We start from the raw sequence: 26,172 nt of genomic DNA, 5'->3' as shown, positions 1-26,172 counted from the left end.
ACATTATCAACCTCTGTAACCCAACAGAAATCTTGCAATTGCAAAGGATGAGACGTTGACATTCATCAGGGGTCATGCAAAGTATATTTTAAAATCCCATTAAGAAGTCCTAAATTCAATACATACATACATTCCCCACCACACCCTCTCTTCTCTCTCTCTCTCTCTCTCTCTCTCTCTCTCTCTCTCTCTCTCTCTCTCTAACACACACACACACACACACACACACACACAGGCACACATTTAACTTCTGTGTGCAGGTGAACACACTCAGGGCATTGGTTCCTCCAGGGAATTGTGCCAAGATTATCTATTTACAAATACAGTAGCAAGTAAAAGCATGAACAAGACACCGACCTTTTCAGGAGCACCATCCTGCCAGTACTGAGGTAAGTGTTCGTATGCCCTATGTGCTTGCCTTATGTTACACTACTATGCCAAAGCTCCCCATTCATTAATGTAGTGGCCTCTTAGCCTGAAGGACTTACCAAGAAGTGTGACGAATATTTAAATGCGCTACTGTTAAAGAGTTGCCATTCTAATGACAGGTTAACATTTGTAAGAAATGTCTAACGACACTGGCCGAGAAGGTCATTAGAAAGAATCTGGGGGCATGTTCCTAACCCTTCAAGGATGCAGGGTGACTACCAATCATTTCCACAGCTTGGGTTCCAATGGGACTTTGATGTTTAACTGTACAATTGTAGTTCTTACTTAACTCAAAGATTCCAGTCGTAAATGAGATTCCTGCTTTCCTAGTAGAACTTCCTCACTGATCCTGATTGCCTTTTAAATTTTAAGCAGGGATACATGCGTGGATGTCCTAATCTTCCATCCATTGTGGTTGCAGTAGGAACCTCAGCCACTTTAGAGGGCTGACTCTTGCAGAAGCGAAACCCTCCGTACACCTTTAAGCTATTTCCGGCCTCACTACAAACCTAAACCCACCCCCATCTTCCCTCGCTTCCGCTCATCACGATTTGCAGCAAAGTAGGAAAAAGAATATGCTCTTCTCCCAGTACAAGAAGCTATGTTTGAGGACCAGTCATTCGGGTGTTGCTTCAAAAGGCACATTTATTTAGTGGCAACTTAAATAAGTAGAGAGGAAAGAATCAGATTAAAAGGAAAAAAAAAAAAAAAAAAAAAAAAAAAAACCCAAGGTGGGTTTTGTGGAATACATCAAAGTAAGTAGGAATTGAAGACCTATACAAGCCACTGGAGCCTAACCAATAGTCTAATCAGAGTCCCTAAGTAGTCATTCACAGTTTTATCATGACACTCACAGGCCTTCACAGAACACTGTTTAAAAATGTAGTGGAGAGCTCTCAAGCTTGCCCTAATGCCCGGCTCACGTGTGCAATGCAGAAGGCTGCAAAATCAAAACTACGTGACAAAGGAAATTCAGTGCATCTCACAGGCTTCGATAAATTATGGAAAAAAATCACTGTATATATTATCATTTAAATAACATCTGATACACATTTTTGAAATAATTAACTTGTGTTCACATTCCATGCATTGTCTAGTGGGTTAAGCCCCGGGTTTGCGTCTTTTGTGCCCACTTCCCAACAAGGAAAGTTCCATTCTTTTGACAAATCCAATCATTTCAAGACTGCAGTAGCAGCCAGGGATTTGTGTTTAACCTCTTCACTGCACACCTGCCTTCACTAAGGGACACAGAAGACTGTTAGAGAAGCCAACTGCTTGGGGCTCTATCAGTAATCACAGACAATCCTCACTGTCTTTGCAAAATCCCTGGATATCATAGACAGTCCCTAATTTTCTTCCTGGAGGCCCTCTTCCTTCTGTTTCATCCCCATCTCTCTTTTCCAAAGGCCAGTGGACTTGGGATTCCCCAACTATCAAGGAACCTTTCCCTTGTGGCCTGGAGCACCCTCTTCTAGCAAAGAAGGAAACAACAAAACTTGAAAACAAACCAACAATAACAACAGAAACTCCACGCAAACAGGTGGGCAAACCAGCCTCCTCCGGGGTGGAGGCTCACTTTTTTACTGCAGAATTCGGTGCTGTTCAGGAACTTCCTGATGACCAGCCCCAGGCAAACCACCAGCAGCAGCATGTAGCCCACTGTGCCCGAGAAGGTGGGCGCAGCAGGGGGAGCCTGGAGGAACTGGCGCAGGCCCTCTTCCACGTAGTACACCTGGTCATAGATGCTGAGGAAGGTGAAGATGTGGAAGAGCTGGTGGCTGTGGCCGATGATGTCAAAGAGACCCGGCTGGATGCGCTCGGGGATCTTGCTCACGTTGAAGAAGGCGGCCACCACCAGCCAGAAGTAGCGGCGGTAGAAGTGCACGAAGAGCGTGGGGTTCTCGCCTCGCAGGTCGAAGAGCCAGCTCTCTAGCATAATGGGGCAGGCCATGCTGAGCGGCATGACGAAGACGAAGGTGCGCAGGGCGAACGGGTAGGAGCACCAGTCGGTGCGGCTCTTGCAGCAGGCTACAGTGCAGGCCACGGCCAGTACGAAGGCCACGGGCAGCACCAGCGCGCGGTAGACCGCGATGAGGCGGGTGCAGTCCACGTGCCAGCCCAGGCGCTGCTGCACGTATGGCGTCATGACCCTGGCGTCCAGCAGGCTCAGGCTGGGCAGCAGGTAGTAGTAGTAGGCCACGGTGCTGCCGAAGCCGTAGTAGCTGATGGAAGCGTAGTCCAGGTAGAAGAAGGCGGCGCGCAGGCGCAGCGACAGGCAGCTGAACACGTGCGCCGTGCAGCTCATGGCGAAGGTCAGCAGCACCCCCGACGCATAGCACCACAGCGGCAGCAGCCAGGGGTGGTGGAAGGGCACATCGCTGCCGCCCAGGAAGAAGAGGCGGCAGAACTTACTGAGGAACAGCAGCAGCGGGATGAAGTGCGTCCAGAAGTTGAGCGTCTCGTTGGTGGGCTTCAGCACCGAGGCCAGGCACTCCTGCGCGGTGCACGGCAGCCGCCGGTAGCCGGACAGGATGAAGCACTCCACGAAGTCGTCGGGCACCTCGTCCCAGCGCAGCAGCGGCTTGGTGGTGGCCGCCGGAGGGCTCCGGGGGACGGAGGAGGGATGCGAGCGCCGGGAGGTCGGGGCGGGCGGTCCTTTCGCGCCGGCGCCCCGCTGCTGCAGGCGCCGCGGCATGGTGCCCCGGGCTAAGCTAGGGCGCGCGCGAGGCCACCGCGGGCGCCGGTCGCCGTCGGAGCCTTTGTGCGCGCGCGCGCTGCCTGGGACCCACCGCGGCCGCAGGTTGGCTACGCGGCCTCGGCTTGAAGCTGGCTGCTCTGGGGCTCGGCGCACCGGGCGAGGGCTGCTGAGCGCGCGGCTTTGCCGGCGGCGTCCTCGCCGCGCTCGCGTCTCTCAGCGTGCGGCCAGCCGCGCTGCGGTGGCGGCGTGGCGCGGCTGACTGCGGCGGCGGTGGCGGCGGCGGCGCGGCGGTGACTGGGCATCGTGCGCGCGGGGCGGGCGGCGGGAGGCGGGATGTGCGCGGCGCGCTGGCGGGGAGGGCGGCGCCGCGCAGGGCAGGGGCCCCCCAGGGTTAGGGTGTCTGCGCCGCGGCAGGGCAAAGAGGTGTCCCCTGGCTTGCGTCTCTTACCATCTCCCCACCCCCCTTCTCGGGCTGCGGTCGCTCGGGCCGCCGCGTTAATGATTGATGCGGGGCGGGAGGCTGGCCAGAGACGCGGCCGCCGGCGCCCAGGGCGAGAGGGTGGGCGAGGGTGGGCGAGGGGGTTCGAAGCGCGACAGCCACGCCGGCGGTCTAGAGGACACAGGGGACCCGAGTTCGGGGGGGTGGGGGGCGGGGAGCCCGACTGGGCGGAGGGATGCTCTAACTGTAACCTGCGGAGGTGGCAGGGAGGGCACTGCGGTACCCGCTTAGAGACGGTGTCCAGATCCGAGCCTGGCGGTTGTCAGACAGCTGGTGCTGCCTCTCGGTCCTGCTCTCATCCGTGTGTGAGTCAGTCTCTCTCTCTCTCTCTCTCTCTCTCTCTCTCTCTCTCTCTCTCTCTCTCTCGTGTGTGTGCGTGTGCGTGTGTGCGTGTGCGCCAGTGTTGCCCTCCTACTCAATCCACGCCAAACCTTAGTTTATCTCCTTGCTCTAGCGATCCTATTCAGGTGCGTCACTATCCTCCTCTCTCTCTCTTTATGGTGCCTATAAAGAGACCTAAAGGGACAGGTCTTCAGCTCAGCTCACCAACAAGCTTACCCCTTTGTGTCTTTAAGGAGGAATCCGATGAAGGGCTCAGCAGCGCTCGACAATGGATTTAAAGAACAGTTTCAGATGGTGGTATGGGGATTCAGACCGCCTCTAAGGAGCTGAGAAAATTATTAAAAAGGGATTCCCAAACAGAGCCGTGCAGGAGCCTCAGGAGGTGTAGATGACGGAAGACTGTAAGTGTCTTCTGGAACAAACCTGAAAAGAGAGTTGAGATCTTTCTTAGAGACTTGGAATCGATGGGTTGGATAAACCTATGTATAATTCACCTTAGAAGGACCTGGCAAGGCTAGTTTGAGTTAATTCAGACAGGGGACCTGAAGAAAAGGAGATTTGAAGAGTTCAAAGGTTTGTGATGAGCAGTGGTGTAAAAATTACCAAAACCTAGACTTCCAAGATGGGGTTTCCCTGTGACGTCTCAAATGTTCACCATGTTCCATCTCCCCGAGACACTCCGGGTGTGGTTTCATCTAACTGGAGTCTTCGCCTTGGTATCTATAACAAGGTCTACAGTTTTAAGGAGTTAGACACTTGTTTTATAGATTAAAAATATCTTAGATACTCTTTACCCCCATTTTGCAGATAAGGAAAATGGAGGCACCACAACCATGATAAGCATACCCAGGTGGTGAATGTGAACCCAGCCAAGCTACTTTTAGATTTTATGTATGAAACTAGAACACCCAGTAACCTCCTTCACTTGGAGGAATCCGGCGGGTAGGAAGGACCATCCATCCCATTCAGGAAAAGGCTTTTGATTTTCTTTTAAAAATTTATCTTATTCATTTTTATTTTGAAAGGGCTGCCTTCATCACTAAATCAAATCCTGTAAGAAGAAAATCCTGTAAAGAAAATCTTCTTTAACAATCTGAATTATGAATGAGTTATTTGTAACTAGACTATCATTTTGTATTGTAAATGTTTAAGATTAATCAAGTCTTTTTGGAAGTTCCAATCTTCTCTCTGAAATAGTTTCCACTCATTGATTTTGCAAACTCTTGCACAATCAGGCCAAAGGTACATGTTGGTTTTATATCTTTCTGCCCTATCACATATTTTTGGTTAGTGGGTTTGCAGTGAATTTAGGTTTCGTTGGCGTTATTTAACTGGTCATTTCTTTATCTTTTTCCCTTTTAGGTTTTTTTTTTCCTTTTAGAGTTTTAAAAATGAACTCTAGCCTCCCTTAACACGTGGAGAGGGGCCCAAGGTAATCTGTAAAACCGATTAGGAGTCAAGCACTTAATTCAGGTGGAGGAATGCTAAATCTGAACCCCAGGCAAATCAGAGAAAGGAATTGTTCATGTTCCCTTTGCTTCCCCAAACCCAAGCTGTCGCCTGGAAAAGGTGTTCGACGTCGTGCTATAGTTCCCACATTCACAGCCCCTCGGTTGCATAAGCAACTCACTTACATAATCGGGAGAAGTTTTACAGATTTTCTTCCACACGCAGAACTAGATTTGTTTGAGACAAGGTCTCCCTGTGTAGCTCTCTGTGGCTTTGAATTTGCTAGGTAGACCAGACTGGCCGTGAAATTTAGAGATTGACCTGCCTTTGCCTCTGAACACCACTATGCACAGTCAGACTCTTAAAAATCAAAGGCCTTCAGAGCAGGAGGTAGATGGGCTGGAAGAAGGGGACAAGTGGAGGAGGAGGAGGAGGAAGCAGAGGAACTACCAAGGGGAGGAGATGGGTGAGCATGAACCAAGAACAATGCTACACATTAATGAAACTGTCACAATGGAACATTATTTGGTTTAAAAAAAAAACCTTCAAAATAATTGGATTGATGTAAGTGACTGTCCAAAATCTCTAGGTAGATAAATGGTATATATCTTATTGATTAAGACAGAATTGGCCAGGCATGGGGACACATGCCTTTAATACCAGCATGTGAGATGCAGGGGCAGGTGGATCTCTGTGGGTTCAAGGCCAGCCTGGTCTACAGAGAAACAGCCAGAGTTGTTACCCAGAGAAACCCTGTCTTGGAAAAAAACCGGGGAGGGGGGGGGAGGATTCTAATAAAATATAGTGTTGTTTTATAACGTCAATACTTTATAACGTCAAAATGTTTCATGAGGTTCTTTTCTTTCAGAAAGTGCTCTTCTCTCATATTCCTAACCCCGGGTAAGACACAAAACCAACTGATGGAATGGACATGGTGACAGGGTGACTACTAACAAGGAACCTGATACAGAAATATGAAAATGTATAGAAATCCTAAGAAGCACCTCTAAAAGTGTCAAAACCAGAAGAAACAGGTTGTACTGCCAAAGGAAAATGGTGTTCATGAAAGTTCTGTGGTCTAGACCCAGACAGACAGCAGCCTTTGCTACATCCCAGTAGAGTGGCATATAGCGGTATTAATGAAACAGCCAAACTTATATTTTGAGCAGCAATGCTAAGTTTCCCTTAACTACTATCAGTCAATAGAGGTTCTCGGATTCTTAGTCTTGAAATTCAAGAGCCTTTCCCCAAGTCCTGCATGAACCAGGTTGTACGCTTGGCCTCGGGGGGTCTGCTTCTTCGGAGGCATGTGGCCCTCTCATCAGTGGGCTTGGCCATGCAGACAGAAGCAACAGGGCAGCTGCCGTGCTACTGTATATGTGTACTGTACGTGAGGCATCTCGAGGAAACCGGGCTCTCTGCATTGTTCGCAGTGGCCGAAACCCACCAGGAATGATACTGGCAAGGTAATGCTGTCACTCAGGTAGAAACCAGATAGGTCTCCCAAGACAGGAAAGGGCCTCAGTCGCTTTAACAGCTGCAGCAAACCAGAGGGATTCTCCCAATATGGTTTTCTTTGGTTGTGTGTCCTTCTATTGGGAGTAGATGAAGCAAACAGAAAAACCTATCCAGCAAATTCAACCCACAGAAAAACAAGCCCTTTTATGCTATACCTGTTTGCAGGGACATTTTCCTTCCGTCCTGGAGTTTAAACCCAATGCCTTGTGTATGCTAGGCACATGCTCTGCCCTGGAACCACATCTCCAGCCCCCCTTCTAACTTCATTTTGACACAGTCTTAATTGCTTGGGCTGTCTCTGGGCTCACTCTGTAAGCTCAGGCACGCTATGCCTTGAACTGCCAATCCTCCTGCTCCAGCCTCCAGAATTAGCTGGAATTTCAGGCCTTCCTCACCAGGTCTGGGAGAAACCCTTTCGTTTTAGTTTCATTGTAGTCTCAAACCAGCCAACTGAGCAGAAGGCCATAGTGGACCTAACCTCAAGAGTCTGCCTGAGAATCCTCTCGGAGAGTCAGGCTCGGCAGAGAGCGTCCACTCTCCTAAAGATACAAATAGCTTTGCTGTGTTCTCAGCCACGGTAGCCTTAGAGAGGCTGAGCTCCCTAGGCATGGGAGGACCTGTGGCAGCCTTTGGGGAAAGTGTGGTGGGAAGGCTAGCTGGGTTGGACTCAGGAGAGGGCGTTAGTGGGTTGGGTTCTTATCTGGAGCTCCTGCTTCTAAGTTGGCAGCAGTTGTCTTTTGAAAAGAAGCTAAGGAAGACTTACAGAGACTGTGTCCACCCGTCAGGGTCAATGCCACATTCTTCCACCCCAGCCAGTCCCTGACCCCTGTTCCCTACGGGTGGTCTTGAGGGCGGATGCATGAAGAAGAGTACCCTAACTTCTGTACAAGCGGATCTCTCCATTTTCAGTGGCTGTACTGTGAGGATTTCACTTAGTAAGCGGTTGGAGGACATCAGTGTGTAAATACGGTTGGGTGGGGGAGGGGCAGCACTGTGACTGGTAAGGAGAGCGATCAAAACTTTTTTTTTTTTTTTTTTGACCTCTGCTTCACAATCCACTGCCCCTGTTTGTCCTGTCTGCTTCTATCCCCTTTTCCAGGACAGGACATCACAATCTGTAGTGTTTCTCCTAATTCTGCCCTCTGTGTATCCTGTCCAAAGCCTGTATTATCCTTCTACACAGGCCTCGTATTTATTTGTTGTATTGAACCCAGTTCCAGGTTACCTTCTGGGGAGGAGCGCACCAATGAGTACTACTATATGCTTTTGGTATGGCCTGTTGGCTGGCTGCCACTTACTTGAGAAACCAAGTGTGGAGAGCAGATTACCAAGTTCCTCATTATTTATCTACAGGTTTTCTTAAAACACCCGGCCGCGCACTCCGTAAGCATCCGTAACACATCACAGCCGGGGGATGTTTTCCGGATTATGTAAGCATGAGTTTAAGGTTGAGACTTGGATCTCAGAGCAGGGTTACTATGTAACGCTTCCAGGGGGGCAGGCCGACTTCCCATCCCTGACAGTTGTTCTGTTTACTGACCATATACTACATTCGGCTACTGTGATAGAAGCTTTACCTCTAATCCTCAGAAAGCCCTCTGCAAGGTGACGAGTACACCAGCCCGATTTTGAGACAGAACATGAGACAGGCTGAGAGAAGTTTAGCAGCCAGGTGGCAGAGGCAGAGTGAATCCTTGTTCGTCCCCAGCCCCTCCCTTATACCTGTACAAAGCAACACCCCCTGAGAAGTTGCTGCACGGTTAGCCATAAGCATTTCTGGTAAAGTGGCTTAACCTCTTCTCTCTGAAATTTTTTCACTATTATTGAAAAGCCTTGTTAATAATTAAGTGAGCACAGTCGATGATAAGAACACATTGATGTGCCTGAAGGTTAGCGCTGAGTGTTATTGAATATGGGTACCCATTCGGTCTTGCTAGAGGGTCCCCAAAGGAATGACGTCACAGAAGACGTGATGTGAAGGCTGAATACCGATGGGGCACATTTAATGTAAAGAGCATCCTCCAATAAATGAATGTTGAGCCTGGGGGTTGGCTGGACCCTGGAGAGTTGAGGGAGGCAAGCAGTAGTCTCTGATCCCTTAGATGATCCTTATGTTTAGCATAATATAATTGATTATAGCAGTTGATGGCCATAGGAGGGAAAGGACCCAGCTGAAACATCAAAGGGCCGGGGGACGCCTCAGATATCGCTCTTCACTATTGGTTCCATGGAGTTTGAACATGCAATAGTATTCATTGCTGTGGCCTCCATGTCTGTTGCAAATGTTTATGGGTAAAATGACCTAGGCGCCATTCACTAAACTAAGAGAAGCGTATCACACTCTTAAGTATTGATTTCTTAGGGTGTGCGGGTGATCTCACATCCATTTTGTGCCCCATGTGCAAACCACAAGCATTGGATTGGGGTCACCCCGGAGGCTCCTCTGCACACTTAAGCCAATTTTACGAAGGGAACAGGCTTTTTTTCCCCCCTAACAACATAATTTTCCTCATGATCACTCACTGATCTCTGTCCTTGGAGCCATGTTTCTAGTTTCTCTCTCTCTCTCTCTCTCTCTCTCTCTCTCTCTCTCTCTCTCTCTCTCTCTCTCTCTCTCCTCCTGTCATGGTCAAAAAGAAAGCTAGAGGATGTGTGTGTACTGTTGTTTGTCCATTGATGGTTTAGAACATTTGCCTTCCCTCTTGCCTCTACCTCCCAACTGCTGGGGTTACAAGTGGGTACCACTGTTAACAATAGGAATATTTTAGTCTGTTTTTCCCTTTTGGACAGAGTTTTATGTAACCCAGGCTGACACCTAACTCACTAAGTAGCTGAGGATAACCTTGAACTCTCGATGCTCTTGACCCTACCTCCCAAGTGCTGAGAGCACAGATGTGGTGTTCCATCAGGTCATAGGCATGTCACCCACACCCAGCTATTCTGTTGCATTCTTGATCCCTGCCTTGTCCTTCTGGCTTCTCCCCATCTCTCCTTCTTTCCTGCTTCTCTTTCTCCTCCTACCAAGTCTCACCTCCAGCTGCCTCAATCTTAGGCACTTCTGAGTGCTGGGCTGGCGTCATTTGCTGGATCTGTAGTGAGAGTCTTTGGAGACAGCTCACAGGCACTAGTAAGCATCATTGTGTTCCAAGCCAGTGCAGGACGTGAGGGTGTGGAGAGAGAGAAGGTGGTAGTGCAAGCACAGTCCACCTTGTTTTAAGCTGCAGGGAGATGGCTCCGCCATGTTTTTACTTAGAGTAATTTACCTAGGGCAGCTGTTTTAAAGTCAGGAAAGCTCTGACACCGCCTTAAATACCAGTAAGCTTTGGCTGCTTTTCTAAATGTCGCACTAAAGGGGCTGGAGAGTCGGCTCAGTGGGTATAGGCGTTGGCTGACAAGCCTAGGGGTGAGTTCAGTCCTACATGACAGGAGGAGAGGGCAGACTCCTGCAGGTGTCCTCTGACCTCCAGATGTTCGTGGTAATTTGCACAATCACCAAGCCCAAAATAAATCTTAAAACAAAATAGAGAGAGACTACAGCCGTCTCTGACCGTGACCTCGTGGGGTTAAGGCTGGGGCAAGGGTTGACACCTCCGAGTCCTGAACTGTCCACACAGGCTCATCCCTGGAGAACTGTCAGTCCCTGAGAACGGGCCTCTTTCTCCTAGTGTCTGCACACACACCACCGGGCTCGCTCACTCGTGATTAACACATGGATCTGGAGCTGACGAGTGGGCCTTCCTTTCCTTCCCACTTGACATAGCATGGATGGCCACCTGCGCACGTTTCAGACTTCCCGATTACGCTAACCTTGTTTCTGGAGGATGCTTGGGAGGGAGGGGTGGGAACCGAAAGGCTCCGTGGGCTCCCATTCTGTCCAGTCTTCCCAGCTCGGCGTGCACTGCAGACTTTGAATGAGCATTTCCGACAAGGCACTCAGCAATGGACCCTCTTCACCGCCTCTTAGGGGGGACAGACGAAGCCCGTGGGGCTGGTCGGTGTGAACAGCACACTGCATTCTGTTCTCAAATTCCCTTTCATTTTCCACTGCCCAGTAGTTTGATGGGGGGATGTCAAAACTACTATTTGTTAAGGCTTTTAATATATTCCTTGTGTTTATGAGCATTTCTCTTGCATGTATTTCTATGTAGCACACGTGTGCCTGATACCTGAGCAGGTCAGAGAGGCCATCGGGATCCCTGAGTTATGGATGGTTGGGGGCTGCCATGTAGGTGATGGGAGTCAAACCCACATCATCTGCAGGAATAAGTGTTCTCTACTACTGGGCTGTCTCTCCATTGTAAGGCATTTGAAACAAATCAGAAATAAAGCAGAAATCAAGTCTCATAGAAAAGAATTCTCATGAGGAAGAGCGAAATATCTGACTTATTTTTTGTAAATAAAAATATTAACTAATGGTTTACTCTGTTTTCATACTTACCACGGTGACCTGGCTGTGTAGAGTGTCTTGTGTGTAGAATGTGGGAAGGTTAATGTTAATGTACAGATAACAGGGAAGGGCTAAGTCAGGGAGGTGAGTATTTCTCCGTGCGAATCTGATGCAGAAAACAGCCAGCCACAAGTTTCCATACCCGGTGTTACTGTCATTAAAGCTGATAGAATTTTAAAATCCTGGCGCTACCTGCTTGTTGATGGTGTCCTGCTAATGGTTAATGGAGAGGAAACCCAAGGTGGGGACAGGGGCGGTGCCTAGAATTCTATCCTGTGTAGTCGGTAGTGCTTGGTTTGAGAGATAAAGATTCTGAAAGACTGAGACAGGTAATTTCCAGTCTTCCTCCTCCTCATCTTCCTGGCTGTGTCAGCCATCCTCTGGTTCCTCTAGGTCTCCAGTGTGTCTCACTAAGAAAGCCTGTGGCTGTGCCCAGACCACTCCTGAGCACTGGCCCATTTTAGGAGGAGAGGGCTCATCTACAGAGTCAGCCATGCTCTGACACCGGGCCCTGAGCCTGGCACGGGCTTTCTTCCCTGGGGAGGGGTTCTGCCCAGGGTCCTCGCGCTTGGTTTACTCTCTACCTCATTCTGCCTCACACGCTTTTCTTCCAGTCTCCCATTATTTCTCTGCTTAGCATCACCCACGCTTTCTCTGTGGGATGCGATACGTGTCTTGCCTGATGAACTATAAGACCCATAAAGGCAGGGTCCAAAGGCTTTGCCCATTGGTTTTTCTCCAGGACCTGGTGTATAGTGGGCAAACGATGAAGATCTGTGGGATGCTTAAGGCTCTCCAGTGGGCCAGCGAGGTGGATCAGGAGGTCAAGGTGCTTCCACTAAGCTTAACTATCTGAGTTGGATTATCAGTGCTTAAGTGCACACGTGCGCGTGTACACACACACACACACACACACACACACACACACACACACACACACACACACACACAACTTAAGGCTCTCCTAAACGCTTCCTAAACCCAGAGCCTAGGCTCAACTCAGAGTATTCGTATTGACAGTGATCTGGCATAGTCTCCACAACCCAGACCTGCTAAGCCAAAAATAGAAAACTCAAAAGCTGTTGGCTGTGAACCTCAAAGACCTGGGCAGTGGTTTCTGCTCTTCGCCGTTAATCACTTGGGGACCTTAAAAAGAAGATTCATGCCGCATCTTGCAGCTGTTCTAAAAGAATAAGGTGCGCTGATGTGCTGCGCTGGTGATTTACCCAGGAAGAAACGGCACAGAACCTGGGTCATCCTGCTAGAACGAGTCCCAGGGTTTTCATTTGAATTTTAAAGGTCAATTCGAACAAAGTAGTTTGTATTAAAGGGAATTCTTGAAACCCCGTCTATTAATAGCATCATTTCGCACCCCTGCCGCTCAGCACGGCCCCCCTGTGTTCTCGCCTCTCCAGAAAACACAATAAATGTCAGTGCAGATACAGTGTCGCATGAAAGAAATCTACACTCTTTGATTTTGGCCTGAGCTTTTAGCACTAACAGAACCTCCTGAGGGAAGCTGGTTTAAACGCTGGGAGTTTCACAGTTAGCCTCTAAGACTACTATGCGCCGAAGCCAAGTGTGCAGACACAGAGAGAAACTTCAGCTTCCGTGGAGTCATGTCCAGTCCTCACACAGGGAGTTGAGGTGGCTACCCAGACGCACACATGGCCCGGCGGCAAAGCCCTGTTTGGGAGAAGGGTAGGGAGAGCAGCTGGGCCTCAGTTGCAAGCAGGTTTATTGAGTGTGTTCTCCTCTGATGCTGACAGACACAGTACTTTCTTCAGGGGCCAGGTGACCTGGCAGCTCCCGGGGAGCATTAGTGCTAAAGATGCGTCCAGGGCTGGAGTCCAGAGCTCAGGAAGAAAATGATCTCTGGGAAATGTGGGTCTGTGAGAGGTGGAGGAAGACCTGAGCTTGGCACCAATAATGGACAAGTAGAATCCAAACAGAGAGTGTTCTGCTCCACTGAGATTGGATTTTTCTTTCCCTGATGTGTCAGCAAAAAAAAAAAAAAAACGGAGTCGTTTTGTGTGGGGGTTGGGGATGAGGGTGGGAGTAGGGGTGGTGGTGGTGGTTGTCTCATTTTGGTTTTTTTGTTTATTTGCTTGGTTTTTGCTTGCTTGTTTGGTTTTAAGACAGGGTTTCTGTGTAGCTTCAGTTGCCCTGGAACTTGCTCTGTAGACCAGGCTGGCCTCAAACTTAGACATTTGCCGGCTTCTGCCTCTCAAGCCCTGGAATTAAAGATGCGTGCCACCACCACCCAGCTGATAGTTTTGTGTTTGTAAGAGCTCGTGTCTGTGTCTTTTGGTATGGTGTCATGAAGACACTCAGCTGTAACAGCTCCTGGGCAAAGAGTAGTTCGCCTTCTTGTCTGGCCTTTTCAGGAGCATTGTTTCCGAGGTCAGGGCTCCTCTCTCTGTGTTCCCCATGTTTTCTGTCACAGAGTCTATGATGGTATTTAGTCTTGAATGCAAAATGTATGTGCAAAATGTATTTTTCCTTCTATCCCCGTCTGTAAATTCAGCCTCCCAGTGTAGGGGACTCTCCTTCCTGTGGACCAATCCCGCAGCCCAGCCATATGCAGGAACATTTCACTAGACGTTCCCCAGCCCAGAGCTGCCCCACAGAAAGGTAGGGCTGAGGGGAAGGCCTGCACTTGTTTCTTCACACAATAGCTGGAGATCACCCCTGGTTCTTTCTTCTCTCCATAAGGGAGGGACTAGCAGCCTAGATGTGTGCTGCATAGCATGGCAGACGAAACACCACGACCAAGGAAACAAGAGGAAAGGGTTTATTCAGTTTACACCTCCACATCACGTTCATCATCAAAGGAGGAAAAACAGGAACTCAAAACAGGGCAGAAACCCAGAGACGGGAGCTGATGCAGAAGTCATGGAGGAGTGCGGCTTACTGGCTCGCTCCTGTGGCTTGCTCAGCCTGCTTTCTTATGCAACTCAGGACCACCAGCCCAGAGATAGCACCACCCACAATGGGCCGGGCCCACCCCACCAATCATTCATTAGGAAAATGTCTTCCGGTTGGATCTTATGGGGACATTTTTCTAATTGAGGTTCTCTTTTAGATGACTCTAGCTTGAGTCAATTGACACAAACTCTCTGGGACGAGGTGACAGGCCATAGAACCTGGAAACAGTGGAGCGAGGCTCAGACAACGCCCACAGGAAGGAGGTGGCTTCTTTCTCTTCGCTGTTTGGCAAGAACAGCTCATTGAGACAGCTGCCATTTTTCTAATTTGCATAAAAGGAAGCTAGTTTCTTCAAGTAAAGAATTTCTAGGGAAAGAGAGCTAATTACTTACTAAACCACTGGCTACACTCACAATTCTCTTAAGTTTTTTTGTTTTGTTTTGTTTTTTACTGAAACTAAAGCTGTTTCGTGTATCCAGCATCCTCTGTATATGAACTCCACCCTGTGCTATTCCCTCCAGGAACAGCATCTGTCTTTTTCCCTGAGCCTCTGACCGTTCAGCTCCTCTCAATGGCTCACCCTCAGGAGTGCTTGAGTCGCAAAACCTATGACTGGTTGTTTTAACATTTTCATTTGTTGATTTGCCATAAACTCCCAAGAACAGAATAAGAGAGTGAAATATGTGAACAATTGGTGCCTCCTGTTTCATCAAATTTCTTTTTAAGGAAATTAAAACAAACAAATAAAAAAAACAAAAAAACAAGAACCTGGAGTGTTTCCCTTCTGTTCTCTATCACTGCTTATCCCACAGGGACTCCCAGATGTGTGGGGACCTCTGCTGGGACCCTAGATTCACATCCCTGTGTGCAGAAAGGTTCGGGCAGGACCCACCTCAAAGGCAGAGGGGAGATGCCTACTGGGTGAGCTAATGCACGAAGGCTTCAGCCTTAGAGAGAGGGCACAGAGGAAAGCTTCTCCCTGCTTAAGAAAATATTCAGTAAGGGAGTGGGGGGGCAGAGTTGGATGGCATTAGCAGTTATGAATTATAACACCATGAGATCTCTCTGTCATTAACAAAAACAAACCCCACCGTTTCTGCACTCAAGCATGGAGATGCTCCTTTTCTCGACAGCTGTACTTTGTCTCGGCAGAGGTCGGTGGTGAGTTAGGATTTCGGTACAGTACTAACCACAGGCCATAGCCCCCAAGCTTCTAAGGACAGGCACCAGCCTAGCACACCATCACCCTGTTCCAGTCTCCTGGTACCGGGTACCACATGACAGGAGCCCAATGTAGGTCAAATTCATGAATGAATGAATGTGATCCTAGAGATAGGAAATACGAGACCACCCAGCCCTACATCGGCAAAGGGATTTCCAAGTGACATGCATAGCTTAAAAAAGAAAAAAGACATCGTACCGACACAATCCACGAGACTGCTGGGATGACATCACACCCAGCAAGAACAAAAGGAAATTCTTAATTCTGGGAAATCTTTTCATGAGACAAAACCCAATCAGGAATTTTCTGAGACGGCGCAGCATTGTTTTGACTCCTGTTGGTGCCCTCGCCAGGCGAGGAGAGGAGACTCGCTGAGTCAGGATGTGTCCTGCTCTATGGTGAGTGACTTCCATGCATTAATCATCAGGCAGCGTGCGGGGCCCCGCCCTTCCTTACCACACTTTCAGTGCAGTGTTTCACAAACTCGCAAAGAATGAAGAAAAGTATTTTTTGAAAACATCATGAAGAAGATGTTCCCACTTCCAGCTCTAACCTTGTTAGTATGTAGCGGCCGGCTGTCTTGACATACCCTTTGTGGATCTAGCCTTTCTCCCTTCTTGTTCTTTTAGTATATATTTCGGTTTACTTCTCCCCTTGGAGTTCTAGTCTCCTACCATTTGCTACCAGTTTTGTTTTTTTAACACTACTGGATTGCATCTGCTTGTTTTATTTAGAATTGCTTATATGTGTTTTCCTAACCGACACTGTGCTATAGTTTTTGTGATGTATAATTTGCTGGAGGTTTTTATAACATTAAGGACACAGTGACATCGTACAGTGAACTAAAAAAAGGGGTGGGAGGGGCTTAACTTTTCCCGAGGTCAGAAGGGCTTCGGTGCAAAGATGGCCAGAGTCCTTGTTCCACACTGTATACTCCACTGCACTGGGAACACAACAGTGTCCTCAACATTGTTATAAAGTAAGAGGCGAAATTATGTGACATTGACACTAGATTAAAAACAAAAATACCTGCCTGCCTGTGGTAGCGCAAGCTTGTAACCCCAGCACTAGAGAGGCAAAGGTAGGATGATTCCATGTTCAAGGCCAGCCTAGTCCACATGTTCCAGGGCAGCCAGACCTACACTGGGGGGTGTTGTCTTAAAAGAACCCAAACCAGCTAAACAAATTAAAAAGAAAATCAAGTAATAAGTAGTTGTTCCTTCCTTCATGAGGGAGATTGAACCTAGGGCATTTTGAATGCTAAGCAAAGTGCTATCATTGAACTGCAAACCAAACCCATTAATAATAGAAATATACTACTACTACTAGTAATAATATAAATTCTAAGAACAATGGGACCATAAGGAAGCTATCTAAAGCCATCAATTACCACAGCTAACAATGAGCAGCATCATTTTACTGAGTGAAAAAGTAAGGCTGCTCTCAAGATGATCAGAGACGAGGGCTGATGCTGAGCTCAGGGCTATGGTATACTTGATGGTTTTAAAGAAGGTAATATTCTCTGTCTGAAAATCTAATAACAGGAAAAGAGAGCAAGCCTCTGCAGTACACTTCAACAAAGCAAGGCTCCATTAGAAACATCTGGAAGCCAGTCATGGCAGCACAGACCTATGACCTAGCCTGAGGAACTGAGACAGGAGAACTGAGATTTTGAGACCTATTTGGGCTATACAGTGAGTTCCAGGCCAGCCTGGGCTACACAGAAAAACCCTGTTTCCAAAACAACAGGTTTGGCTCATTGCAAGACACATGTACACACATTATCAGCTTTACTTCTGTGACTGCATGATACAGGTGTGAACATATTCTACTCACAAAACTACAAGGTAACAGCAAATTCATGCAAAAATACAAGGAATTAGATAAACATCTAACATTTTATCAAAGAATCTAGGTGGGCATTGATCATGTGACTGAGCAGATCCATGTATAAATGTCAATCCTTAACAAATGCAGGCACACTTAATACAATCCAAATCAAAACATGAAGGCATGTTTTCTTCGGAGATGGATAAACTGGATGTCTGCAGAGAATAGATGTCCACCAGTTTATTAATTTTTGGAGAAGTGATCATGGAATTGATTTTCCAAAGAAGAAGCAAAGCTTGGTCAGCTTAAGTCTCAAGTTTTGGTTTTAGAAAACACACGAGCTTCAGTGATCCCTTAAATTCTACAATCCACGATTTTCTTATCTATGTGAACTTCACATGGTGCTTTTTACAGAATGCCTCGTGTGTAGAAATTGATCAGTAAATGTGAGTTATCATTACATGTATCATTTCACACTCTAATAAAAATCCCAGGTGGATTAGAAATATAAATGCTTAAATTACAGAAAAATACGGTTAAAAAATTATAAAAATACAGAAGACTATTGGTAAAAATCTCGCCATGGAGGACACCTGAAAGACAGCAATTCAAGAAACCACCAGCGACAGAAGGAGACGTACAGTACAAGAACATAAGCGGTGAGTGCAGACTGGGAAATGGGTGACCCTCAGTGTTGCTATAGGTGACCCTCAGTGTTGCCTAGGTGACCCTCAGTGTTGCTCCTGGAGCTCCCAGAAGTGCTACGTCAGCTGACAGACAATAAAATTTATACAGGCATTTTTGACTCAGAAGTCTCAGTTTTGAAAAATTAGCTTATAAAAAGAGAAATGTCTATATAAAGGGCATATATGTTTAAGGAAAGTTGTCATGTGTATAAATATATTACATCATCAGAGGGAGGAATCAAATAGAAAATAATCTGAAAGTTTTTTAAACAGAGAAATAGACAAACAAGTTATAGAATGTTATATAGTTCTACAAAAGAATAACTTACATGTGCATGCAGTTTTCATGTGAAATGATAGCGCAGGGGTTATGAGACAATAGCTAGCATGTAAGCTAACATCTCGTGCTATGGCTTGGACAGCATCTTGTGCAATGGTTTGACCTCCAAACCAAATAAAGCCCCAGGGATGTATCTCCTGTACGGGAGGCTTAATGTTCACTGGAGTAGGACCGAGAGGTGGTTGACCTTTAAAAGATGGGGTCTAGAGGGAGGTGATTAGCTGATGTCCAGGTCACTGCCCTTGGAAGATATTAAGAAAGTTCCATGGGACCCCAATTAGTTCCTATCCAAGTCGTCACAGAAGAGCGTTCATGAGCCCTCATTCTCTCTGGCTTCCCGTCTCACATATTTCTCCCATTTGCACAGCACCCCGCCTTGTCCCACCCCAATCTCACAGTCAAGGAAGCTCTCCCTGACCTGGCAACCGCACCTCCAATGATGTCAGCTAGGTACTCATTTCTCTATAAAACAGTCAGGCCATTTATTGTGATGAAGTAGATAGCTGTCCTATGCCAGTCCCTCTGGGTATGGGCTCTTGTCAGTGCTGTCACCAGGCTATTCTCTTAGCTGCATCTGCCTTCTTTTCCCTGATATTTTCTGGGTTTTTGCTTTCTCTGCTCTGCTTATCCGGCTTCCAGCTTTGTACTGTTCATCGGTGGCTTCCTCCCCTATTCTCTTTGATGATTTAATTTTACCCCTCTCCTTTTAAAAATATCAACACAGTGACGGTCCCTGGAACAGGAGGAGGCCAACGTGCATGCCTAGCTGGCTTCCTTGGGCGAGAAGCTTTTAATTTCATGCACACACATGCATTGATCTGTATGGATTTCTCTGAGGGCAGAAGGTATTTGAAGGATACAGAAGAGTTAACATTTGACTTGACACTTATTTGTCAAACATCGATTTGTCCTTGACTAGAAGGCCCTATGTTATGAAGAAAATCATCTCACTCAATAACTGTGGGGTGACCTGAATCCACAAAGCAGTCTTTCATCATCATCTGGTTTGGTCCACTTTGAACTACTTTTTCATAAAGAAGGCAAAACCCCCAAGCTGCTGAAGCAAACGACCTCCAGGTCTCCAAGCTGATTATCGCCTTTCCAACTGCAAACAGCTAGGGGCAGGTGGGACTTCTTCAGGATTGATGACGTCCCCTGTCCGTGAGCTCACTAGCCACCACACTGTCTCACAGGCTTGGGTGGCTTTGCCTGCAATTTTATTTTCTTCATTCTTGAGGTCTAAAGTTCCAGATCAAGGTCCAGTAGGGTCAGCTGCTAGCAAGAGCTCGTTCTGTCTTGCAAACAGCGTCCTTCTCACATGGCTGGAGCAGCGTGTGTGGCAGCAAAGCGGGGTGGTATATGAGGTGTGGGGGGTGCTTCTTCTTATAAAAGGACACCAGCTCAGCTGCTTTAAGAACCCATCTCTATGTTTGTTTTATTTGTTTGTTTGTTTTTTAACTCCTATGACCTCTCAGAGGCCTCACGGCCACCTACAATTGTGTCGGAGATTAAAATTTCATCCCGGGAACGTGGGGGAGGGATACCATCCAGTCTTCAGTAACTATTTCTCAGATTTCTTTGTTAAATTTTAAAAAGGCCAAAGGCAGAGAAGACTGTAGGGAAAGAAACTCTGTCTGAGTGTACCTTGGTGATATTGTCTGAGAACATAAGGAGATTTGAAAACTACCGGACCCTCTCGCTGTGCATGCGGTTGTAAAATGATTTTCTTTGCTTTTCTGCTAGCCAGTGGGAAAAGCTCATTAAGAGTCCGGGGAACAGCATGTTCCATTATCAACACACTAAACCACAGGATTAACGAATATTCTAGCAAAAGCAATCACATTTATTAACGTTCCCACAGAGCTGTGGTCTGAAACAATAAACTTAACCATAATAATTTCATAGCCATTAATCAAATAAATGCATGCCTTCATCTGCTCTTCCTAGTATATTGCAAACTCCCTGGTAATCAAAGGAGGGAGGAAATGAATATTTTATTTTTTACGAGGGTAGCTTTTGAAAGAGAATAAATTAAAAAATATGTAAGAAATTAATTGGCATTTCCTCCCAGGCTGTGATTCAGGCAAACCACTGCACAGTTTTAATGAGCCCCGTTTTCTCCGTAGTTAATGACATGACAGAGCTGAAGGAGAACCCACGTGATTGACAAGGAAAGGCTGTCTGGGATTCCAGAAGACAGGAAAGAAGAGGTCGTTTCCTACCCATTCACCAAATATAATTCAGTGCTCCTTTTAAATATCTGGTTGTGATGGCTAGTGTTAATTATTAGATGTACAGAATCACTTGGGAAATGGGTCTCTGGTCATCCTTGTGTGTAGGGGGGGGTGTTATCTTGATTGTATTGAAGTGAAAAGACCACCGTGGGTGGTGTCATTCCCTAGTATCCTGGACTATGTAAGTGGGGAAAGGGAACGAGTAGCAATCATTGCTCCCTGCTTCTCTACTGTGGGTGGGATGTGAACATCGCCCCAAGTTCCTGTGGCTGTCACTTCCCTGCTACGGTGGATGGTAATCTGGAACCGGGAGCCAAATAAACTCTCACTGGGCTCGCTTTTTTCCGGGGTATTACAGCAACTGGAAAAGAAACTAGGGGAGGGGTCGGAGAGGAGGATGGTTTGCAGGGCCAAAGAGAAAGAAACTCGGAACAATGAGTACGGAATGGTGATTCAAGTGCAAAACCTCCAGTCTTTATAACACCACAGGTGGTGCAGTGGTCCTTACTTGCAATTATTTGCTAATTCCCTGTGTTACCTGGCCTGTTGCTCCGTGTACCCCTCATATCCTTCTCCAGAGTGCCGCCTGCTGGCCACTCTAGGGGATAGTACACTTCCTGTTCTATTTACTTTCCCTTTGGCGAAACCTGCTGGAAGACTGTGTTCATTCCACTCCAGCGAGGTCTTTCTCTGGTGTCACACATGTTACTGCCAAATCTCTTGCTCCCCGTGGTTCCCTCCAAATCATTTTCCATGTGGCAAGCAGGGTGACCTTTGAGAAGTAAACCGTGTCATCTTCAACAAGAATAACATCTCTAGCCTTTCTGTGGACTCTCAGCTCTGTGACAACCCCTGCTCCACTGTCTTCTCAGGCACCATATTCTCCCTTTCCCTCTCCCCCTTTCTCCCTCTCTTTCCACCTTCCTCTTCCTTTACTCACTTTCTCAATTATTGTGGGAAAACACATACGTAAGGGAACATATACACAAATGTGTATTGTGTTGTTGCTTTTACACAGCAGTTGAGGGTAACCTTGTGTCCTGCTTCTGTAGGAGCAGCATGTGAGTGTCTTAGTTCCTTTCCTATTGCTGTGGAGAGACACCATAATGAAAGCAACTGTAGAAGTTTCACTGGGGCTTATACTCTCAGTGGGTGGAACTCACCACCATCACAGCAGGAAGCCTGGCAGCAGGCAGACAGGCGTGACACCCACCACAGCAGTAGCTGAGAACTTACATCCTGATCCGCAAGCACAAGGCAGATGGAGAGCTAACTAGAAATGGTGTGGGCTTTTGAAACCTCCAAGGCCACCCCCAGCAACACCCTTCCTGCAGCAAGACCACACCTACTGATCCTTCCCTAATAGTTCCACCAAGTGGGGACCAGGCATTCAAATGCATGAGCCTAAGGGGGGCATTCTCATTCAAACCATCACAACTAGTGACTTGTCTCCCTGCTGTGGTAAAATACCCTGATGAAAGCAACTCAAGGTAGAAAGCACTTATTTCAGCTCACAGTTCCAAGGTTTAGTCCACCGGGCCCAAGTCATGGCAGGGCGCCAGGACGGCTGGTCACATTACATATCGTCAGGACAGCTGTGTTTATTGTGTCAACTAACTTTCTTCTTTCTGTATAGACTGGAACCCCAGCCCATGCACGCTAGACAGCTATTCCAACCCTGACTACCCTAATCTAGATAACGCTTCACAGGCATGCCCAGAGCCTCCCTCATAGGGGGTTCTAGATCAAGCTGACAGGATTGACCATTACAAGGGGCCCAAACACTATGTATAGCTTTCACCCTTTGAACAACAGAATATCATGCAATAGGGGAAAAAATCTAAAATGTAAGTTAATGTTGGTCAGTTTAGCAATGTCTATCAAAATTAGTTTCCCCGCTGAGAGATTTATCCCGAATTTATGCTTGCACACTTGGAAGTGACTAAGTACAAGGTTCCTAGTCTAGCACTGGTTGTAATAGCACATGCTGATTAACAAGGAGCTGGTTAAATTATGGACTAACACGGGCGATCATGCGTCCATATTGTCTTAGGGTGATATCTATTACTATTGCTATTGCTATGATTTGCTTACATGTCCACTTTGTAGTCCATCGCTTAAGGAAATCAGGACAGGACCTCAAGCAGGGCTGGAACCTGGAGGAAGAGGCCATGGAGGGGTGCTGCTTACTGGTTTGCTCCTGTGGCTTTGCTCAACTTGCTTTCTTATAGAACCCAGGACCCCTAGCCTAGGGATGGCTGGGCCCTCACCCACCAGTCACTAATTAAGAAAATGCCCTGCAGCTGGATCTTATGGATTTTCTTTATTGAGTTTCCCCCCTTTCCAACGATTCAAGCTTGTGTCAAGTTGGCATAAAACTGGCCAGCACACATTGTATGAACAAAGATGCCCCGGGAGATGCTCTGACTGAAATGGAAGACACTTCAAGATGAAGAACAGCAATGGATGTGCACAATATTTTGATAAAATGGGAAGAAGAAACATCTGGATACTGTTCACATTGGTTAGGATGCATGAGAGCACTCAGTTGTCATAGGAAATAGCAGGGGTTACCTACGAAAGTGGTGTGGAATCCATGGAGATGAAGGACAAGAATGGGAAGGGAAACTTGGGAGAATATTTGGTATTTAGAACTTCAGAATATGGACTTACATAGCAGGATGTGTTCCTGCTGGAAGAAACACACCGACTTTCTCATGGAAAGAAAGGGAACAGATGTGTGTGTGTGTGTGTGTGTGTGTGTGTGTGTGTGTGTGTGTGTGTGTGTGTGTGTAGTGTGTGTGAGTGTGTGGGTTTGAGTGTGTGTGTGAGTATGTGTGAGAGTGTGTGTGTGTGTGTGTGTGTGTGTGTGTGCAGTCTTAACTCTGCCTTTGTAAAGGTTGGACAGGCTTCTTGTCATGGATGTTACATGTACACATACTTCCTTTTTATTCTGTTTTATAGGGGGTAGGTAAGGGGTAGGTCATATGCTTAAAACCCAAAAAGTATTAAAATATGGACAGAGAGAGCTGGAGAGATGGCTCTGCAGCTAAGAGCACTGTCTGTTCTCCCAGAGGTCCTGAGTTCAATATCCAGCAACAACCACGTGGTGGCTCACAACCATTTACACAGGGATCTGCTGCCACGTTCTGGTGTGCATGTGTAGATGCTGATAGAGCACTCCTATACATAATTTTTTTATTTAAAAATATTTCCCCACTCTTTTATTTTGTTTTGTTTTTCTTTTCAAGACAGGGTTTCTCTGTGTTGCCATGGCTATCCTAGAACTCTCTTTGGAGACCAGGCCTCAAACTCAGAGATCCACCTGCCTCTGCTTCCTGAGTGCTGGGGTTAAAGGCCACTCCACCATTGGCTGGCCTTCTTTCCTATTCTTGTCTCCAGTCTACGCAGAAGAAGGGCTGGAGAAAGGAGTCTCGGACGTGCAGGTTGAGGGGACAGAGGAGGACTATTCTTTTAGCTGTGTGGCTCAAGTTAGTTTGCAGGAAGACCATAGGGGCAGGAGATGGAGCACCCGCCTTGCCTGACACCCACTAATCAGTAAATTGCAAATAATTGAATAAAAATGTTGTTGGGATGGAAAAACTAATGGGCAGATCAAAGGTCAGGTTCCTTCCAAGAGTACATAATGCTGCTAGTCCAGACACACGCTGGCACCAGACCCTTGAAGTGTTGCGAGTCTGATTTGAGATTCAATGAGCATGAATAGATGGGCTATATTATGAGAATTCGGAAAAGCAAACTCATTGATGACCCTTAATACTGACTATATGTTGAAATGATAATATTTGAGTACATTGTGTTAAATCAATAAAAGTAAGTAAGTTGCTTCTTTATTTTATAGACTAGATTTTACTAAGTCTCCTAGGCTGATCTTTGTTTTATTTCATTTTGCTTTCTTTCAAAACAGAGTTTCTCTTCGTGTAGCCCTGGCTGTTCTAGAACAAACTCTGTATACCAGGCTGACCTCGAACTGACAGCATTACTGCCTCTCCCTCATGAGTATTAAGATTAGAAGTATGCGCCACCACCTGGCCCTAGAATGGTCTTAAACTCACAAATAATTGGAATTATGCGCCTGTGCTATCAGGCTTGGCTTGGCTTCTATTTTAATGTAGTAACTACTTGGCCAATTGAAGTCACAGGTGTAATAGCTAGGACTTTATTTCTATTTGGCAGAGTCGGACTTACAATGCAGGCAAAAGGGGATCCTTAGGGGATCAGCTCAGCACATGACTGAAAGTCAGGGGCGGGAGAAGCATTTTGGGAATGATCCTGTGTGCCTTTGGGATCCAGGCGGTATTTGGGTTTTACTCAGCTTGCTGGGAAGAGCTGGTTTCCAAAATACAGGGCAGTAAGTAGTCTGGGCTTGGCAGGTGGCTGGGTGAAAGGGTGTCTTTGAAAGCTTTCCTAATTGGTTGGCTTGGGAATTGTCTAGATTCTCTTTCTGTCATCCAAACGTACCTCCTCCTCTAGTCTTAATTGGCTAATAAGACCTGGAAATCAAACTCCTTTACACAGCACTGTTCCATGATTAACATTAACCTTTCTCTTAAATGTAAAGATGTTCAGGATGGGGAGGGGAACACCAATAAAGAAGGGGAGGGGGAGGAGTTAGGGGGATGTTGGCCAGGAAACCGGGAAAGGGAATAACACTCAAAATGTAAATAAGAAATACTCAAGTTAATAAAAAAATTTAAAAAAATTTAAAAAAAAAAGATGTTCAGAGCTGGAGAGATAATGGTTAAGCAATCGAAGGTAAATACCTCTCATTCAGAGGACCCACGTTTGGTACCCAGAACCTGTGTCCAGGGACTCACGACTGCCTTTAACTGCAGCTCCATAGAACCCAACACTCTCTTCTGGCCTTGATGGTTACTGCACTTCTATACACAAGCCCATTTGTATAATCACACACAAACACTCACAATTAAAAGTAACAATAAAATCTCTTTTTAGAAATGTTGACCCTCTAACGAAAAACACAAAGTCAAATGCTAGGAGACGCTGCTCATGTAGTGCCTTGGTCAAGATAAAAACAAAACGAATGAATGAATGAATGAATGAATGAATGAATGAATGAATGAATGAAAGAAGCATAAATCCTGAGAGCAAGCAATAGAAAAATGAGGTAAGGGGGTTTGAGGAAGCTGAACCGGCAGCATGTGAGGGAGCTTCAGTTGTGTGTATCTTTGGATTCAATCCAATATTTATCCTACAGACACGGGCAAGGCAAAGCAGACATCTGTAAAGTGGAATTCATTGGAACACTGCTTTTAGAGAGAACTTTAGTGGAGACTGGATTTTAATAGAAATGTAAGAGAGCATCGCTTCATTAAAAGTGGCGTGACTTTAATGGTCCGCAGCTCGCAGACAATGAGCAACTCCACAGGCAGCTGCAGGAGGATGACTAAGAGTTTAAGTTGGAAAAGGAGGAGGTAGCGGCCAAGGGTAAAGGAAGCACAGAGACATTGTTTGGAGAAGAAGTTGTCATAGATCTGCTGAGCTAAAGGTCAATAAATATGTTTTTGT

At 46.8% G+C, this 26,172-nt stretch overlaps 1 protein-coding gene across 1 annotated transcript; it reads right to left on the bottom strand.

The window, feature by feature from the left end:
* Window positions 1–1,054: 1,054 nt before the first annotated feature.
* Paqr9 (progestin and adipoQ receptor family member 9) lies at window positions 1,055–3,264 on the bottom strand. Its single transcript, XM_032910569.1, has one exon. The coding sequence runs from the start codon at window positions 3,122–3,124 to the stop codon at window positions 1,901–1,903; it is 1,224 nt and encodes a 407-aa protein (XP_032766460.1). The 5' UTR covers window positions 3,125–3,264; the 3' UTR covers window positions 1,055–1,900.
* Between the last annotated feature and the right edge of the window lie 22,908 nt (window positions 3,265–26,172).

This window comes from Rattus rattus, chromosome 8 (genome assembly GCF_011064425.1).
Source record: "Rattus rattus isolate New Zealand chromosome 8, Rrattus_CSIRO_v1, whole genome shotgun sequence".
Classification (NCBI taxonomy): Eukaryota; Metazoa; Chordata; class Mammalia; order Rodentia; family Muridae; genus Rattus; species Rattus rattus.
Note: the sequence above shows the minus strand (reverse complement) of the source record. Positions and strands in the feature narration are given on the sequence as shown.